Source organism: Nicotiana tabacum, chromosome 12 (assembly GCF_000715075.1).
Source record: "Nicotiana tabacum cultivar K326 chromosome 12, ASM71507v2, whole genome shotgun sequence".
In the NCBI taxonomy this organism is placed as follows: Eukaryota; Viridiplantae; Streptophyta; class Magnoliopsida; order Solanales; family Solanaceae; genus Nicotiana; species Nicotiana tabacum.
This window is the reverse complement of record NC_134091.1, coordinates 20,486,047-20,505,016: the sequence shown is the minus strand read 5'-3', so window position 1 is coordinate 20,505,016 and position 18,970 is coordinate 20,486,047. Positions and strand designations below refer to the sequence as shown.

General features: G+C 36.5%; 3 protein-coding genes across 4 annotated transcripts; 2 read left to right on the top strand and 1 right to left on the bottom strand.

Annotated features, from left to right (window-relative positions):
• The first annotated feature begins 2,477 nt into the window (after positions 1 to 2,477).
• Positions 2,478 to 4,951, top strand: LOC107779658 (F-box protein At1g47056-like). The gene has a single exon (XM_075226211.1). It carries the CDS (start codon positions 2,677 to 2,679, stop codon positions 4,279 to 4,281), a length of 1,605 nt encoding a protein of 534 aa, XP_075082312.1. The 5' UTR covers positions 2,478 to 2,676; the 3' UTR covers positions 4,282 to 4,951.
• Positions 4,952 to 5,091: 140 nt separating this feature from the next.
• Positions 5,092 to 9,187, top strand: LOC107799786 (cyclin-J18-like). Its single transcript, XM_075226212.1, has one exon. The coding sequence runs from the start codon at positions 8,479 to 8,481 to the stop codon at positions 9,181 to 9,183; it is 705 nt and encodes a 234-aa protein (XP_075082313.1). The 5' UTR covers positions 5,092 to 8,478; the 3' UTR covers positions 9,184 to 9,187.
• An 81-nt stretch (positions 9,188 to 9,268) lies between these two features.
• LOC107799785 (mannose-P-dolichol utilization defect 1 protein homolog 2) lies at positions 9,269 to 13,961 on the bottom strand. Of its 2 annotated transcripts, none has more exons than XM_016622936.2 (8): positions 13,679 to 13,960; positions 12,867 to 13,020; positions 11,902 to 11,974; positions 11,697 to 11,763; positions 11,460 to 11,519; positions 10,768 to 10,828; positions 10,647 to 10,688; positions 9,269 to 9,780 (listed from the first exon to the last, which is right to left on the bottom strand). In XM_016622936.2, exons 1-8 carry the CDS (start codon positions 13,832 to 13,834, stop codon positions 9,677 to 9,679), a joined length of 717 nt encoding a protein of 238 aa, XP_016478422.1. In that variant the 5' UTR covers positions 13,835 to 13,960; the 3' UTR covers positions 9,269 to 9,676. The 2 variants fall into 2 exon arrangements, 1 of the variants encoding a protein (XP_016478422.1); XR_001651208.2 differs by lacking the exon at positions 9,269 to 9,780 and adding an exon at positions 10,991 to 11,161 and having other exon boundaries at positions 13,679 to 13,961.
• Positions 13,962 to 18,970: the final 5,009 nt, after the last annotated feature.

Below are 18,970 nucleotides of genomic sequence, written 5' to 3'. Positions count from 1 at the left end.
AAGTTATACTTACCAAATTTCACAAGATTAAGACGAAATATAAAACAAAATTTATTCTTCTGAACATATTTCAATTAGGAGAAACTAGGAGTCTTCATAAAAACCCGAAAAACCGAACCAAACCGACCAAAAAAACTGATACTTTTTAGGTTTGGTTTGGTTTTGGTTTTGAATTTTAAAAATCGATCAATATTGGTTTGGTTTTGGTTTTAATCAAAAAATAACCGAAAAAATCGAACAAAACCGACTATAGAAGTAGCTATTTAAATTTATTATTACACCTAGCTATATATATGTATATTTTTATATAAAGTTTCTAAAATTTTATGATACATATTAGTCGTTTATATTTTTAGTCTAGTTTTTTGCTATTATAATAATCTAATTTTTTGCCTTTACATTCTACTTTGATTGGTAATTTTCTTTTACTAAGTACAATAATTTATTTCATGTTAAAAATAATTAATTTTTAATTGAGTACTTAAATTATTCATCACGAGTTGATTCAATTATCATCAATATATCTTGGTAAATGATAGATTTCTCAAAGAGCAATTGATTTGATAGTATTACGTTGAAAATGTAGTCTCCGGAATATGTGTTTGGTAGTTTATGTCTCATGTTTAAGAAAAAAACCGATAAATAACCAAAAAACCGACTAAAACCGACAAAAATCGAATCGATAAAAAACGACTTAATTGATTTGGTTTGGTTTCAATATTTGAAGAATCGACTTAATTGATTTGGTTTCTTTTTAAGAAAATATCGAACCAAACCAAACCATAAATACCCCTCGAGAAACAATCCCCCTTCTGGACTCTGGAGAGATGATAAAAGGGAAAGTTAAAGAAAAATAATTACCAAAAATTATATCGTGATGGGTAGAATCCCTAAAAAAACAATTATGTAAAAAATGCTTCCTCTTTCACAGGCTGAATTCGAAGGAAATTTAACAACAAGTAAAATGAAAAAGGAGAAAATGTGATTGTGAAAGTTCAAGGCTCGAGGTCAAAAAGTCATAGTGTATAGCTGCATCCAATTGCATAGACACACGAGACACATGTGAGATCCTTCCTTTTGTTCTGTACTTCTGTGGCACAAGGGGAATACTTCTATGTTTCACTTTCAACCGAGGGAGCATTGGAACAACATGAAACTATTTTTTTTTTGTGATTTTTAAATTACGGATGCGAACCGTGAATAGTTATATTTAGGTAAATTGCCTATATTATTTTTTGGGTATATTTGGTATAATAAAAAATATTTTTTGAAAAATATTTTTTAATTTTTTCATGTTTGATTGATTTAAATATTTTGGACAATATTTTCCTCGTCAACTCATTTTTACTCCAATTTCCTTATCAAAAGAGAGAAGAAATATTTTCCAAAACTCTTTTCCAACCATCCCTTCATTTCCCACCCCCACCAACATCACACCCCATCCCAACTCCACCAATCTCACCCCCACCCCACCCTACCTAAATAGAAATATTATTAATAGTATTTTCTTTTCATGTTATAGATAAAATATATTTTTTTTCATTTCAACAAATGAGTATTTTTTTTTCACGATATAATTTTTTTTTAAACAAAAAAAGTACATTCTTTTCGTGATGTAGAAAATATATTTTTTTTCATTTCAACAAAATGATGTAGCAAAACGTATTTTCTTTCATTTCAATAAAATGATGTAGTGAAAAGTATTTTCTTTTATTTCAACAAAAAGAGTATTTTCTTTTCACGATATTTTTTCTTTCATTTCAACAAAATGAGTATTTTCTTTTCATGATGTAGAAAAAATATTTTATTTTATTTTCAACAAAATAAATATTTTATTTTCATGTTGTAGAAATAGTACTTTCTTTTTCAACCAAAAAAGAATATTTTACTTTAGTTATGGAGCACAAGTTCAACGTTATTTTTGCGTAAAATAGTAAAGCAACACATTAGTTCTTTTGGGTTTGTGTAAATTTTTAAAAGAATAATTAAATTCTTAAAGAAAATATAGTCATGAAAATGTTGGATATTTCGGGGAGGGGAGAGGGGAGAGCACAGGAAACATAGGGACTTGAGGAGGGGGTGAGGTGAGTAGCATAAAAAATTATTTTTCTAAAAAATATTTTTTAATCTCTAACCAAATACTAGAAAATATTTTCCAGAAAAAATATTTTCGCTCGCCAACCAAACAAGAAAAAATAAGTGATAACACTACTCATTTTTCACGAAAACTTTTTTTTAGGAAAACATTTTCCTCCCTACCAAACACATCCTTTGAGATGTGATATTTTTTCCTAAATTTACCTGAATAAGGAATGGTTTATGTATCAAACGGTATTTTTTACTCTCAAAGACCCCAACAGGCACGCCTACTTGCAGCTTTTAGGTTGTCCACACGGCACGCACTTTTGACTATTGTTCAAGTTTTACACCCCCCTGAAATCAGATATAACAACCATTTCCTAAAACGTAATTTAACCTTAACACTTACCTGGCCCTAACAAACTTGCCAAAAAAATAGAATAAAATCCGAACTAATTCTAATTTCAGGTCCGCTTTCTCACCCGCAATGCAGCTTCTTCACCCGAAAAAGACGAAGACAAAAGGACAGTGGAAAAAATAGCAATTCACCACAAGTGGATATAATTAGCTTTTTTCCTTCTTTTTGGCTAGTGGTGGATGGGTCAATCAGCTTCCACCTTCGCCGGAGCTCATAACCGTATCAAATTCAGATCCTCATCGCCGATTTCTTCCATGAAAGATAGCGACGATTCCGACGATGCTGTTATTGATGTATTCGAAGTCGGAGATTTTGATTATACTAACTATATTCCTGATGAGTGTTTAGCTTGCATTTTCCAGTCTCTTAGCTCAGGTGACCGGAAAAGTTGTTCTCTCGTCTGCCGCCGTTGGCTCCGCGTCGAAGGTCAGAGCCGTCACCGTCTCTCTCTCAACGCGCAATCAGACCTTGTAACGGTGGTTCCTTTGATTTTTTCACGATTCGATTCGGTCACGAAACTCGCTTTGAAATGTGACCGTAGATCTACGAGTATAGGTGACGAGGCGTTGGTGCTTATCTCGTTACGGTGCCGGAACCTAACTCGTTTGAAGCTCCGATCGTGCCGTGAGCTTACTGATGCTGGAATGGAAGCTTTCGCGAAGAATTGCAAGGGTTTGAAGAAGCTATCTTGTGGATCGTGTGCTTTTGGAGCTAAAGGCATGAACGCCGTGTTGAATAACTGCTCGGCGCTGGAAGAGTTGTCAGTAAAGCGCCTACGTGGCATCACAGATGGCGCGTCGGCTGAGCCGATTGGTCCTGGTGTTGCAGGAGGTTCTCTAAGAGTTATATGCCTTAAGGAACTGTATAATGGACAGTGTTTTGGACCGTTAATTATTGGATCGAAGAATTTGCGGACGCTTAAGCTATTCCGGTGTTCTGGAGATTGGGATAAGCTTCTGGAAGTGATTGCTGAACAAGTTAGCTGTGGACTTGTTGAAGTTCATCTTGAGAGGCTTCAGGTAAGTGACACTGGTCTTGCTGCTATTTCTAAATGTTTAAATCTTGAAATTCTGCACCTTGTGAAAACGCCTGAATGCACTAATATTGGTTTAAAGACTGTTGCTGAACACTGTAAGCTTTTAAGAAAGCTTCATATTGATGGATGGAAGACTAACAGGATAAGTGATGAAGGGTTAATTGCTGTGGCAAAACATTGCCCCAACTTACAAGAATTGGTTTTAATCGGTGTGAACCCGACATGTGCTAGTTTGGAGAAGCTGGCTACGAATTGCTTGAATTTAGAGAGATTGGCTTTGTGTGGAAGTGAAACTGTTGGGGATCCTGAACTGTCGTGCATAGCTGCAAAATGTAATGCTTTGAGAAAACTCTGTATAAAGAGTTGCCCAGTATCCGATCAGGGTATGGAAGCACTTGCTGGTGGATGTCCGAATTTGGTGAAAGTAAAGGTTAAGAAGTGTAGATTGGTGACTTCTGAAAGTGCAGACTGGTTGAGGACCACTAGGGGTTCTGTGGCCGTGAACTTGGATGCAACTGAACCTGAAAATCCCGATGCAAGCGCCAGTGATGGTGGTGTCCCTGAAGTTGGGAGTGAAAATAGGCAGGTGGCCGCCCAAGTAGGTGGTGCGAATATTGCGTCAAGCAGTACCGGGAGGTCCAATTCCTTTAAGGCAAGGCTAGGACTTACAACGGGAAGACATCTGGTGGCTTGCACATTCAGAAGGTGGTCGAGCTTTGGTGGGAGTTCCAGTTCCAGAAATACTTAGAAAAAGGAGCTGACTGATATCAATGTTATGCTCAAATATTCTGCTATTGGAGTTATTTGGCTCTTATTACATTTATATATTCTTGAGTTCGCGTGCTGGTTAATGCAACAACCGGTTCAGCCTTTATGGTTGGACCTTGTCCTTGAGTTTCCTCTTTTCCCTCATGTGCTAGTGATACTCTTTTTGGGCTTATATGCTCCTTTTACGTGGAGTTCTTATTACTTCTACTGGGAGAGGACACAACATGCTATCTTCTGAAAAAGAAAGGAAGGAAAAGGTTATAATCCAAAAGTTGGTGATTTTTGAATGTGTTTTGTGGTTTGTGCTTTGCAGAGTTTTCAGTATAAATACGGTCCATACCAAAGATTCAATAATGTGAACACATTTTCCTGACATATCAAATGCACTTGAACGGGAAACTGAAAAAACAAATGCAGTAGAAGAGACATACTATTGCTTTCTCTTATACACTATGTTAAACGCATTAAGCTAATAGGAAGTCAAGATTTTGATTCACTCCTATGTTATTGATGACGTGATAGCATCATGGGAAGATTTAAAGGCTGAACTCAGGATCAACTTCATTAAACACCTCTTATGAAAATTCACTAGTCTTACAGCTTGTTTGTTCCACAGCTTTTACCTAATTAACGTTGCACTTTTTATATTATATTGTGCTTCATTTATTCACCACTCGAATCATGTGGGTTTGTGGCGTGCCCTTAGCAGGAATTATTCTTTTATTTTTGGTGAATGAGGGGAAGTTTGCAATAGTGTGATTCACCTGGTAAATGAAGGACAATGGTGAAAAGTCAGGCTTGAATAGTCAAAGCTGCTTCCTAACTGAAAAGGGAAGAGTGTTTCAAGGCCTTGGTATGCTACAATAAATTTTAAAATGCAATATAGCCTGTTTCTCGGAATGATCTTTCTTTATCATCCTCTCAATGTGCCCTATGTGACTTGTGATGACACTTGGGAAACATGTTGAGAATTAGAGCATGGATTTGTTCATTTTGAGAACTAGAGTATATATTAACTCTGCTATTAGATCAAGATATTGTTTAAGCCAAGGTTTCAACTCTAGATGTTGGGTAAAGAAATCGTTTCAGTAGATTTCTGGTTCTTTTTGGGTGTTGAGATGTACTTCTGGACTCCTTAGAAGCTCTTTACTTTGCATTGGTTAAACTCTGGGTTTGGGGCTAAGAAATAGTGAGTTCCCGTGATACCATGTTGGCTTAATTAGCTCTGTTCTAGTTAAGAAAATTTTGGTGACTTCATGTAATTGGAGTCCTTAATAAGAATGGAGATCATGGATGGTTTGTGTAGTTATTATTCATACCAGTTCCTCTACTGTTGTCCTTGAAGGCCATAATTTAGCCATACTCTCCTTGCGGGCATTGTCTACAATCATTTAGCTAAATCAAATGAATATATCAACTAACTTTATCAGAAAAGGGTGATTGAAGCTAATTTAGAGGGAAAACAACATTTTTTTTGTTCTTCTGCATGCCTGATTTATTGGCTTCTTGACCAGCTTCTGTCCTTTAGTCTGGTTTCATGATGAGCTATTTCTTCAGCTTAGTTATGGCTTGTGTCGCTTTCACTAGAGTTTTCTATAAAAAAAATTATATTAAGGCAACTGAAAACCCTTTGGATTTGGTTCTTAAGCTGCAGCATCACTGATTAGTTCATATTGTGATGGGAGAATGTTACTCTTCGGAAGTAGCTGCGACAATCAATTTAAAGTTGCTGATCTAACTAAATGACTGCCTCATAAGTATGCTATTGTGAACCGTATTTTGCTGTTTTCTTCATGCTTGGTTGTGAACCGTATTTTGCTGTTTTCTTCATGCTTGGTTGATAGCAGGTATTGGATGGTTATCTTCCACTGCTACAGTGTTTTGGGTCTTTACCATATATAGCAGTAATATTCTGGCTGTTTGAGAATGCATATTCAGATTCTGTTACCATTGTTGGTCTAACAAGCAAAGCCTTCTTGGTCATTCGATTACTGAAACTATTGGTCTGAGTATCACTTATAGTTAATTTATGACCATTACTGTTAGAACTTCGGCTATGCTGCAGCCTGCATGATTGATAATTGCATGCACCTTCAGGGTTGTGGAGAATTATCCTTTCTTCAGTTATTGAAAAATTAACTAATATTTATCTCCTCCTTTTTTTTAACAATGGGGTCATTAGGTTTTCTCCACCACTAAATCCAAGTCAATGGACATTGGTTATTACTTATGCATGTGTGTTCTCATGGTTGATTTTTTATGACTTGAGAACTCACTCTTACAATACACTGGGTTTAGTTAGTTGATTTGGTGGTTAAACCACTGAATTTGTTCGTATTGGAATGTGTTTCGGAAGGATTTTTGCTACCTCTCTATCTTGCTTGATGTCAATAGTATTGTTGTTTTAAGACTATTACTGTCTTGCACCGGTGGTCAAAATAACTTCAGTGGTTGGTAGTAGTTTTCTTGGGTATTTCTTGATTTCTGTTATGCATTCTCGACGACAGTCTGTTTTTGAAATCTAGACTATGTATAGGATAAGCTTTCTGTTAATAGTTGTACCTTAAAGAATATTTTGTTACTTTTGCTTTACCCAAGGACTCGATAGCATCACTCCATATGTAAGTGATGTTTTGGTGATTGGTTTGTAAGCTTTTGCTTGCTTGATTCCGGTTTAATTAATGTATAAGATGTTAGATTTAAGGTTTGAAATTGACGAAGCTGTGCTTCGGCAAGCTGCACAGGTTGGTTTTGGAACAAGGGTCATGCTTCCTTGAAATTTGCCAGAACTGTCATCGCCTATGGTTGATTATGGAAAAAAAACTGGATACAAGAACCTGTTCAACACCCCCCCCCCCCCCACCCAAGCAGTTTCTGCTTCTAGAATGTCCGCATCGATTGTTCTTGTTTGTTGATATTTCGTACCTTTGCTTTGTTCATCAAACTCTTCCTTATCCATTGTATATTGTCAATCAATTTTCAAGTAGATTATTATTGAATCTGTTGACAATATTTTGCTTTAAGCTGCATCCATAGTGTGTTGATCTTAAATATAACGTCAGAAGCTTATGGGTTTAGTTGGAGTCTGAACCAAGTGCGCTACAGTTTGGTTTGCTGATCCTTAAGAATGTTCGCTCTAGCCCATGCACCCTTGCGATCCTTTGGTCAATAAAGTGGATGAAAATCATGGGAGACCAAGGTTCACGTATTGATCGAGACAAAATGTTAAGCGATTTCTTTTTATCTATCTTAGCTTTAGATGGCAGAGTCACCCCATACATGTGTTGATAGTAAGTAGAAGGTACTTAGTTGAATAGTTGAGGCGTACGCAAATTAGCACGAATACTAGAACAAGCCAATTTTTCCGTAATATACAAGAGCTGTGTTCAAAAAGCCACTCTGTTAAGCTTGCTTAAAATGTTATTTTTCGGCGGGTAATCAAGATGAATCCAATTCCTGGGATTTGAGATTCTACGAGCTAAAAGTAATTAGTGACTATTCTAGACCATAAAGAAGCAAGATACTGATAAAAATGACTAGCCTAGCCAATAAAGAACACTCTCAGGAATTCAGCATCTTTTCATCTCATAATATTGAGCTTGATCTTTGAAAGCATTGAGGGGATAAAGTAAAAATTGAATTATCACCCACGAAATCAACCTACATTTCAATCTCTAAATTGTGTTACGCTTGAAGAGGGATGATAAGAATTAACTTAAATAGTCGCCCACTCAACTACTTAAACTAAAAATAGTTGGCAGATGTATAATCCATGTATAATATGTGTATCATCATATATACCGGCTAAGTAAAGTAAATAGTGAATCCAGCCCACTATTTGTGTAAAGATGCCGGTAAATATTGGTATATATTTATATGACGATGTGACTAGTCTAATGAACACCTGCGACCGGAAAGGAACTATGAGCTGCATATTTGAATTTGGATTTCCGATCCGCTGATTAGTTTAGCAATCTCTTATCCGTTCATCTTCTGATGCAGTATTTGGCGGGATTTTGGATGTCGTTTCAAGTTTAGAACAATAATTGTGTTACAGAAATTGATAATCATACTCATATTTCCTTTATGATTTCAAACCGATTGATGGTTAAATTAGGTAAATGAGTTTCTTCTTCAGCATTTGGTTCTTTTAGGCGTTTCGTCAAATAGGTTTCGAATGAAGGAGGTTTGTACTTGTTTGCGAGGTCGAGCGGTAGAGTTCCTGATTCAATCAGGACAGGAGCTTCAAGTTTCACCCATCGTCAAATACTCGGCACTTTCACTTTTCGCCGATCGATTCTACCCATCTCTAATTTCCAGAAAAGGAATTAACGATGCTGCTAAAACCTGGCTCTTACAGCTGCCTCTGAGAGAAAGCAATTTGCAGCTATTTGCTCTCGCAGCACTATGGATCTCAACCAAAATACACGATTCTCCTCCACTTCACGTCAAATGTTTCAAGTCTTTATCCGACAACACCATTACAGAGCAGCATTTTACAACAAAGGATTTTCTAGAAGCTGAGTTAGTGTTAATGCAGGTATTGAAATTTGAGATTGGTATGTTAAGAAGCATTGCCTTCAGATTCTTAGAAGATCTAATTACCAAATTGAAGGAAGTTGCTAGAGTTGGAGAGCAATTAAAACTTGAAGCTTGTATGGATATTATGGACTTACTCTATGAAAAGGGGGAGATTTCATCTTTTAATACTTCTCCCCGTCATCTCGCCGCGTCTATAATGGTTGCTGCATATTTGATCACAGTTCCAGTACAGAAGACTGAATTCCCCATTCTTCTATGGGTTAAGTTTGTAACTTCGTGCAACGAGGATGATATTCTGGACACTGTTAGAAACATTCTAACTCATGTGTTTGAAGCTTGAAAGTTGAATCTGTAACTGTGAAGAGGTCAATGAAATGTTGTTACAGAGCTGATCTTTACCGAAGGCAATCTGTATGCGCTATATGTAATCGGAAAAAAAAAGAAGAAGAAATGTTCATACCAAAGTGTTGTTGTATTTTCATGTAACAATTCAAACATTCAAGAAGACTAATCTTGAAGTTTAACTTGGACATAGATCCTATATTTTGAACTAAGTAAATCTACGACAGCTTCTCAGGGGAATCACATGTATAAATGAACTACTCTATTCATGACTCGTGTATCGATGACAACTAAAAATTCAAGAGGACTAGTGTTGAAGTAAATTTATGAAACACCCTAGATTTTGAACTAGGCAAATCTATGTCAGATACTTTAGTGGATGACATGGGCAAATGAACGACAGTATTCATGCTCGAGTATCACTGCATTGAGCTTCATGGTGCAGGAGAAAGAAGTAGCAAAGCCATTGCCAGCATACCAAGCTGAAACTTCTAATCTGTCTTCTTCCCTTTCTTAGGTGCTGGTGCTGGATACAAGAGAATTTGACTCAAGATGGTACCATTCATCAGTATACCAATCACAGATCCCATGACAACTGCAAACAAAATCAAACTCGGGGAGTTAAAAATGCAGAATTGATCAAATTACAATTTTATCATATGTCCCCGATTGATTGATCAAATTACAAAGATCATACAATGATAGGATGTGAAGAGAAATTCCTTCTTACAAAAGAATAGCATTTCAGAAATCTTAGAAGTGAAGAGATCAGTTCAAGTATATTTGAACTGCGTAAGGATTCAGCTAGCAAATGGACACGTCTCCTCAACTATGTATGTCCAAAATCTTTCACATCAGCTCGTATCAACTAAGAAAATTCCTTTTTTAGTATTTTGAATTTTCTTAGTATTTTCAACTACCTGAACTATTAAAGGTTATTCTTTACACCACATTCAAGTAATTTGTTCACTCCATTTTTAATTCCCAAAGTTGCATGTATACTTTCAAATTAATGCTATTAAACAACCGTGTAGGTCACAAAAAGATTTAGTTCTTCTCCACCTGCACCTCCAAAAACCATAACTACAGAAAGGAATAAAGCATGAGCAATATTGATCTAAAGGACATTCAGCACAAGCATCTAGTGTTTTCAATTAAATTTTCCTTTTTTTTCCCCCTAAAACATCTTAAGAACACTTGATTAGGACAAACTGAGCCGACCTCACATTCTACTGTAGCAGAAAGAGACTAGTGAAGATAGTAATTAGCAATGATGATAATACAGCAGAACCATCAAGTGTATAAATCATTGTTATGCACATCTAAAAACTTAGATTATATTGCAAAATAAGAATGCATCAGCTTATTGTTTGGAAATACACTACGCCACAATGGTTCCATATCCAGAGAGCACTTTGCAGAATTATATGGAGGCTTAGATCAAAGAAAATCAGAGCATACCACTCATTGGAGCTTTCTCTTGGAGGCTGGTAAACACTCTAACTGCAACATAGAGAGGAAAAGAGCGGGTGAGAACTTCAATATTTCGTAAGTGCAACCAGAAGTTCAATGGTCAACTTACCCATGGAACCACCAAAGTTCATAAAAAAGGTTAAGAAGCTTAGCTCCCCAGTACTTCTGTTCTGCTCAAACAACATTAATGATAAAAAAGAATAATTACATTAAGTAGCTGTCAGAAAAGAATGAATGTAGCAAAAATGTAACTGCACATGCAGTGATTCTTGTAAACATTATTGGATAAATAAATAAATAAATAAATGTAAGAATTCAATCAGGTACGAAACTTCATGTGTACTTGCATGGACGGTCTCTGATTTTATCTCACTCATTCATCATCTACTTTAAAAGCATTCACATAAGAGCTCCCTCCCTCTCATTACAATTCCATCACATTTGGCATGATTTCCATTGACAGAGTAGAAAACATTCAAGCAATATAGTGCATAGCAAGGAAACTGCATGTTACAGCAGATACCCATTAAACACAGCATGTTTCAGTACGGATCAAGTTTCAGATAATTAAGATACCAAAAGAGTTGACATGTTACATACACAATGACAAGTCGTCAAACCATAAGCTAAAAGTTTAATGCTACCAAAAGCAAAAAGTTTATAGGTAAAACAGCATCACATTATTAGAAATCAGGCAACACTCCATATGTCAAGTCAAATCTGCAAAAGTACCATCTGTTATCTCCGCTCTCAACATCACAGCAATATTAAAATGAGAACCATCATCACACGAATAAGTACCGTAAAATTCTTCCAGATCTGTGGAATCCTTGAAAAAAGAAAAATTGCATGCTGAGAGGCCTGCAAAAAATTATTCCAAGACAAGAATGAGCCGTGGTATACTCTTTCTATGGAATCCACTTATGAAAGAGGAATCTATATCTTTCGAGCATTGTAGTCTACCAAAACAAAAAATTACTAATTGAGGGTAGATGAGCAAAAATATTTTACAGACAGGAATTATAAGTCACCACTTACATATAAGGCCTCAAAAAGGATTGGATCAATTTGACCTGCCAAAAGAGTTGGAGCGACAGCACAATATCTGTTTATTTAAATAGGAGGAACAACAGATTCTAATTCCATCCGAAGGAGCACCTAAAATTAACAAAAAAGAGTAGTCTAAATGGCTAATTGATACGGAACACTTTTTACGAATTCAAAGGTGGAGGAGGTAGGATACAGTAATGCTCTAATCCATGTCTTTGTTCCCAAAGGCAGAGAAAAATAATAGATGATCGCAACCAATATGATAGCTGCAACAAGTAAAAAAGCACAAGATGATCTTGCAGCCTTGCAGACCTAAAATAAATAAATAAAAGTATCTCCTTCAACATCACCAATTCAACATGGTTTGAGCCCATCAGCAAAATATTTCCACATACTTGACTCAACAAAAAGAATCAAACCCGCAAATGAGGGGTGCTTTGCAAAATTAAAGTATATTTCACTAACAATTTGAAATTATAGATGAGACACGTTACACAATTTAAGAAAACATACGAAACTAAGAAATTGAGATATTGAAGTGCAATGAAATGAAGGTGATTTACTCTATCGACAAAGGAGTGAATAACCAAACTACCATATCATAGCATTTGCCATGAACTCAAAAAAGGTAAATAGGTACAATCTAGATATTTGTTCAAACACTTAAGAAAAACCATGGTATGATGATGACATGGGTTGAGCTTAAATGACGCAATAGGTGACCCCAACTTGTTTGGGACTGAGGCCTAGAGTTGCTGTTGCTTAACAAAAACCATGCAACTACAAGCATCTTTTATTCCAATCTCGGAAAACAAATGTCCAGCTGCTGTCTCGGATCATCAGCCATTTGGCTTGTCCAGAACTGCTTAAAGGAATTGAATTGGTTGTTCAATGAAGAAGAACCAGTGAAAAAGATGCATGGTTAGCTAAAACAACCACAACACTTCTGCACCCAAACCAGTTGAATTGGTTGGTCAATGAAAAGGAAGAATAGAAACAGATGCATGGTTAGCTAAAACAACCACAACCAAACAATTCTGCACTCAAACCAGTAGAACTCCAATGCAAATTTGAGAAGCTGCATCCCAACGCTTTCTCAACATATCAGAATAGAATATTAAATGAATTCCGAAAGCAAGATGCATATGTTGAACATACCTTGAATCAAAAGAAAAACATACTCTCCAAAAGCTGAAAATGGAAGTCCTTTGTGAAGGCAATATGCTAAAGCAATGGTATAACCAGTTACTTCTAGCTCGAAGCTCACAACACTAAGCCCTCTAACACTTTTGTGCTGTAAAATTTTTAATATCTGCAAGAGGAAGAGATGGGATATGTGATACACTTAGTCCAATCTGTGAATCGCTATAGCCAGTAGACGTGCAAATTAAGAAAGTAATGACAGCCTAAACAACTTAGCTTACCAACCCATAACCCTATGTTGAATCTTTGTAGTTCCTAAATTTGGGAAAAACAGGATCCCAAAAATTTCGTTGTCTTTCACCTGAAATGTACAAGAAGATCACAGAAGCAGCACCGGACGACCCACCTACATAATCTTTAACCTAAACATATATAAATATTACTTCCCCTATCCTAATTTATATGGCACCCTTTCCATTTTGTATGTCTTACATTTGACACATACCGCTTTTACAACTTTTAATAATTCAAATTCATTCAAATATTCAGATTTCTTGATTTTTCTTTATCTGATTACTTTTCAATTATCACCTTAATATTTTCCTTCAATATATCCAAGTCAAATTAACATCATAAACTCCGTGCCCACATGAATACCTTGCATAAAAATGGGACAGTGATGACTATGTATCAGCTGTTAAGCTAGATGAGGTTCAAGATATAGACAACTTAACGTGGGTGGAAATTAAATATCATAAAATTGTAAGTCTCTAAAGTAGGACACGATAAAATGTGAAAAAAAAAGACTGGATTTTTAAGGAAAATACCTGAGGAAGTTTAACAGTGGTGGAGGCAGCAACAATGACGTAGCCCAGGAGCTTGGATATTAAGGGAAACAAACAATTTTTTTCTGGGAATTCACCTTTGCTAAGGGATCCCATTACACAACCAAAATCCATACCAAGAAATTTGAGCTCTACCATCTTGATGATTTCAACACAATTCTTTAGGTTTGTATATAGTCAAAGGATGAATCCTTAAAAACGGTGAGCTGATTTCTGAAATTTCTGATTAACGTAGGTTGTCTTCTTGTGAATTTTTTCTCAAAATGTCGACTTTTTGGCTTTAAAAAAAGGGAAAAGGGTCAAAAATACCCCTATACTATGCGAAAATGATTATTTATACCCTCCGTTATAATTTTGGTCCACCCTTACCCCTAATGTTACAAAAGTGGTACAAAAATACCCCTCCTCCATTAGGACCCTCCACCATGGCCACCATCATCCCACGTGGATTGACATTTAGCTAAGATTAAGGGTGGCATGTGGGCCGGTTAGGACCGTGAACGGTCCAGGACCGCAAGCCCAAATGGACGATGGGCCTAAACGGTCCTAACCAGATAGAACCAGGACCGTGGGGAGGTGGGCTGGGTAGTGAGCCGGTCCTATAGGGGAGGCCCGCGAGACCGGGACCGTTTGGGACGGGGACCGGCTGAGAAGTGGGTCGGTTCAAGCGATCCTAAACGGGCCCAACGGATAATTTTTTAAAAAAAAATTGAAAGTTTGACCATTTAAAAACTAGCCGTTTGGTCTGCCAAAATAGCCATTTAAACCCCCAAACTATGTTTTAACCCCAAACTTTTTATAATTACACTTTTCCCCTATTTTCAACTATAAATACCCCCTCATTCTTTTATTTTTCTCACAAAATCATCAATCTCTCTCTAATATTCTTCTATAATTGCTTACTTAATTGTTACATTTTGTGCAAAATTGTGAAGTTGGTGAATTGAAGTCTTCAAGTCTTTAACGATAATTAATTTTCAACAAGTTGTTCGTCAATTCGGTAAACTCGTTCCAACTCTTAAGTTTTAATATTATAGTTTTGTTTGTTTTATTTACTTTGCTTGATTAATTAAGATGGTTTATTCCTTAAAAAAAATGTTTAGTAAAAATAAGAAAAAATCCAAGAGTGGTGAATCTAGTGGCCAATCTGTTCTTCCTCCACTTCCCCCGGCTCCCCGACCCAAACCTGTTACCCGTCCTACACCTCCTATTCTTGATAGCAATAATAGTTTATTATAATTTACCGAGAGTCAATTTTGACATAATATTGCACCCGGTGAACAATTAAACCATGAATATATGAATGATATTTATGGTAATCCAACTATTGATGAAAATGATAATGAAGAAATAGATTTTGATGAAACGCAATTGGATGACGATACACCCACTAATCCTGCTCCTGAAGTTAACCCAACTAATAATAATCTAAATGATGCTATCACGACCCCAAATTCCCTCTGTAGGGTGTCGTGATGGCACCTAGTCTCTAAGACTAGGTAAGCCTATCAATGCGGAAGAATAATAAATAAACTACAATTCAAACAATTTCAACTCCCAAAACCCGGTAGATATAAATCACAAGCTTCTAAGAATTTATTCTCAATGTCTCTATATGTCAAGGTCTAAATAAAATATAAGAAAGCAACATAAAATGATAGAAGGGGACTCCGGAGTCTGCAGACGCTGGCAGATATACCTCGAAGTCTCCGTGCGCAGGTAACTTACTGACGTCTAGGCTGGTAAAATATACATGGATCTGCATAAAAAGATGTGCAGAAGCGTAGTATGAGTACACCACAACGGTACCCAGTAAGTGCCAAGCCTAACCTCGGTAGAGTAGTGACGAGGTCAGGTGAGGCCCTACTGGAATATAATAATGGCATGATAAAATGTTTATCAATGTAGTAAAATAAAATGACATTGAAAATGAATCAAATAGTATGTCACATTTAATGACATCAAATAATTGCAAATAATATATCGTGGAATCAAAACAGAATTTTCTTCAACTTTATGAAAATCACAACAATTAATCGAAAGCAACTATGGCCATAAATCAATATCAACAAGGGCACTACCGAGGTACCGCCTCGTAGTCCCAAATTATAAATAATTTCACAATATCTCATTTTCTTATATCACCGCGGGAGCCTTCATAATTTATTTTAAAAAATATTTTTTCTGAAATAGCATCCCGCGTTTTAGCCTTCCTTATCACACTGCATGACTTCTAGTAGTTACCCCTACTAGTCACGCGTATCAAGCCACCCTTATCTCACCGCATGCGTTTCAATCCCCAGACCTTATACCACCGCATGCGTATCAATATCACAATATATCATAATTTGCACCTCAAGTGCCCAATATTTCAATTTTTCAAAAATAAATCAACAACAATATTTTTCAATAATAAAGAGCTCACAGCTCATGCCAAAATAATCCAAAAATAATATTTTTCCACAATAAAGAGCTCACGGCTCCATCACAATGAGTACCAAAAATCTTGCGAAAATAATCAGGAATAAAATAATTCAGGAAAATAATATTTCATATTAATAATACTTCATTTAAAGAAAAATTAACCTTCAAATAATGCACAGTATAAAAGAAATTAAGTTTCAATCAAACAGGTAAAACAATTAGCAGGAAAATGTCAAGCAGATTTAAGGTATACAAATCAAATCATTAATGGAGAATATAACAAGATTTAATAATTTAATTAATATGTAACAGTGATATTCATAATTTGAACACATAATTCTTTACATTTAGTCCGTGTACACACTCGTCACCTCGTATACACGACTTTCATCACATTACAATTAATATCAATCCTAGGAAAATTTCCCCCACACAAGGTTAGACAAGTCACTTACATCGACTTGCTCCAATTTAACCAAGTATTATGCTTTTTCCTCGATTTTTTGACTCCGATCGACTCGTATCTAGTCATAAGTAATTCGATACATTCAAACAAAATTATAGGAATCAATTTCATAAAAAAATACTATATTTTTCAATAAAATCCGAAATTAGCTCAAAATTTGCCTGTGGGGCTCACATCTCGGAATCCGGCGAAACTTATAAAATCAGATAACCCATTCAATTACGAGTCCAACCATACCAGTTTCACTCCAATCGGACTCCGGATCGATACCGAAATCTCAAAAATTCATTTCTATGAGATTTCTAAAAATTTTCAAATTTCAATCTCAAAACACTAATTAAACGGTGAAAACAATAATATATTTGTGTATATAGACCAAATCCGAGTTGGAATCACTTACCTCAAATATTTTTCCTTGAAAATCTGTCAAAAGTCGCCTCTTTTCAAGCTCAAGTTTGTCAAAAATGGCAAATGTTGAATGCCACTGTTTTTATAACTTACAGATCTGTCCAGTTCGATCTTGGGAACTCGATCTGTCCAATTCGATCTTGGGAGCTCGATCTGTCTAGTTCGATCTTGGGAGCTTGATTTTGTCAGGGACCTCGATTTTTGTCAGGGACCTCGATTGTCAGGGACCTCGATTTTGTCAGGGACCTCGATTTGTCAGGGACCTCGATTTGTCAGGAACCTCAATTTTGTCAAGGACCTCGATTGTAAGGGACCTCGATTTTATTAGGGAGCTCGATTTGTCAGGAAGCTCGATTTTGTTAGGGAGCTCGATTTTGTCAGGGAGCTCGATTTGTCAGGGAACTCGATTTTGTCAGGGACCTCGATTTTGTCAGGGACCTCGATTTTGACAGGCAGCCCGATTTTGACAGCATTTCCAGCAGAAAAATTGCAGCAGTTTTTGCAGCAGCTAAGTCCCACTTTTGATCCGTTAACTATCCGAAACTCACCTGAGGCCTTCGGGACCTCAACCCAAAACACCAACAAGTCCTAAAACATCATACAAACTTATTTGATACCTCAAATCACATCAAACAGCGCTAAAATCATGAATCATGCTCCAATTCAAGCTTAATGAAACTTAGAATTTCCAACTTCTACATTCGATGTCGAAACCTATCAAATCAAGTCCGATTGACCTCAAATTTTGCACCCAAGTCATAAATGACATAACGGAGTTGTAAAAATTTTCAGAACAGGATTCCGACTCCGATATCAAAAAGTCAACTCCCCGGTCAAACTTTCAAACTTTAAATTCCTATTTTAGCCATTTCAAGCCTAATTTCACTACGGACTTCCAAATAAAATTCTGATCATGCTTCTAAGTCCAAAATCATCATACAGAGCTGTTGGAATCATCAAAATTCTATTCCGGGGTTATTTGCATATAATTCGACATCCGGTCGCTATTTGAACTCAAACTTTAAATTTTTCATCAAAATTCCATATCTCGGGTTAGGGACCTCGTAATTTGGTTCCGGGCATACGCCCAAGTCCCAATTCACGATACAGACCTACCGAAACTTTCAAAATATTGATCCGAGTCCGTTTGCTCAAAATGTTGACCAAAGTCAACTCAGTTGTGTTTTAAACATCTAATTCACATTTTAACTTTCCGGAAAATTTTTAGGGACTGCACACGCAAGTCTAGTAATGGTAAATAGTTCTTAGATCACATAATTAATCATTAAATTTAAAGATGATATTTTGGGTCATCACATTCTCCACCTCTAAAACAAACGTTCGTCCTCGAACGGAGTTAGAAAAAGTACCTGAGGTGGTGAATAAGTGTGGATAACAGCTGCGTAAATCATTCTCGACCTCCCAAATCGGTCCTCAACCGGATGACCCCTCCACTGAACCTTTACGGAAGCAATGTTCTTTGACCTCAGCTTTCGAACCTGCCTATCTAAAATAGCCACTAGTTCCTCAACATAAGATATATCCTTGTCCAACTGAACCGAACTGAAGTCTAACACATGAGACAGATCGCCGTGATATTTTTGAAGCATAGAAACATGGAATACCGGATGAACCACAGAAAGACTAGGTGGTAGTGCAAGTCTGTAAGCCACCTCTCCAACTCTCTCAAGAATTTCAAAAGGCCCAATATACTTGGAGCTCAACTTGCCCTTCTTCCCGAACTTCATCACACCCTTCATAGGCGAAACCCGGAGCAATACCTGCTCACCAACCATGAATGCAACATCACGAACCTTCCGATCCGCATAACTCTTATGTCTAGATTGGGCTGTACGAAGTCGATCCTGAATCAACTTAACCTTTTCCAGGGCATCCTGAACCAAGTCTATATCCAAAAGTCTAGCCTCGCCTGGTTCGAACCAACCCACTGGAGACCAGCACCGCCTACCATACAA

Bases quoted from the DNA above. Each gene is read 5' to 3' on its own strand.
- LOC107779658 (XM_075226211.1), top strand. From the start codon at position 2,677: ATGGGTCAATCAGCTTCCACCTTCGCCGGAGCTCATAACCGTATCAAA.
- LOC107799786 (XM_075226212.1), top strand. From the start codon at position 8,479: ATGAAGGAGGTTTGTACTTGTTTGCGAGGTCGAGCGGTAGAGTTCCTG.
- LOC107799785 (XM_016622936.2), bottom strand. From the start codon at position 13,834: ATGGTAGAGCTCAAATTTCTTGGTATGGATTTTGGTTGTGTAATGGGA. The intron at 11,975-12,866 runs GTATGTTCAACA...TACTTGTTGCAG, and splicing joins TGTTTTTCTTTTGATTCAAG to CTATCATATTGGTTGCGATC. The intron at 11,520-11,696 runs GTAAGTGGTGAC...AATTTTTTGCAG, and splicing joins TCCTTTTTGAGGCCTTATAT to GCCTCTCAGCATGCAATTTT.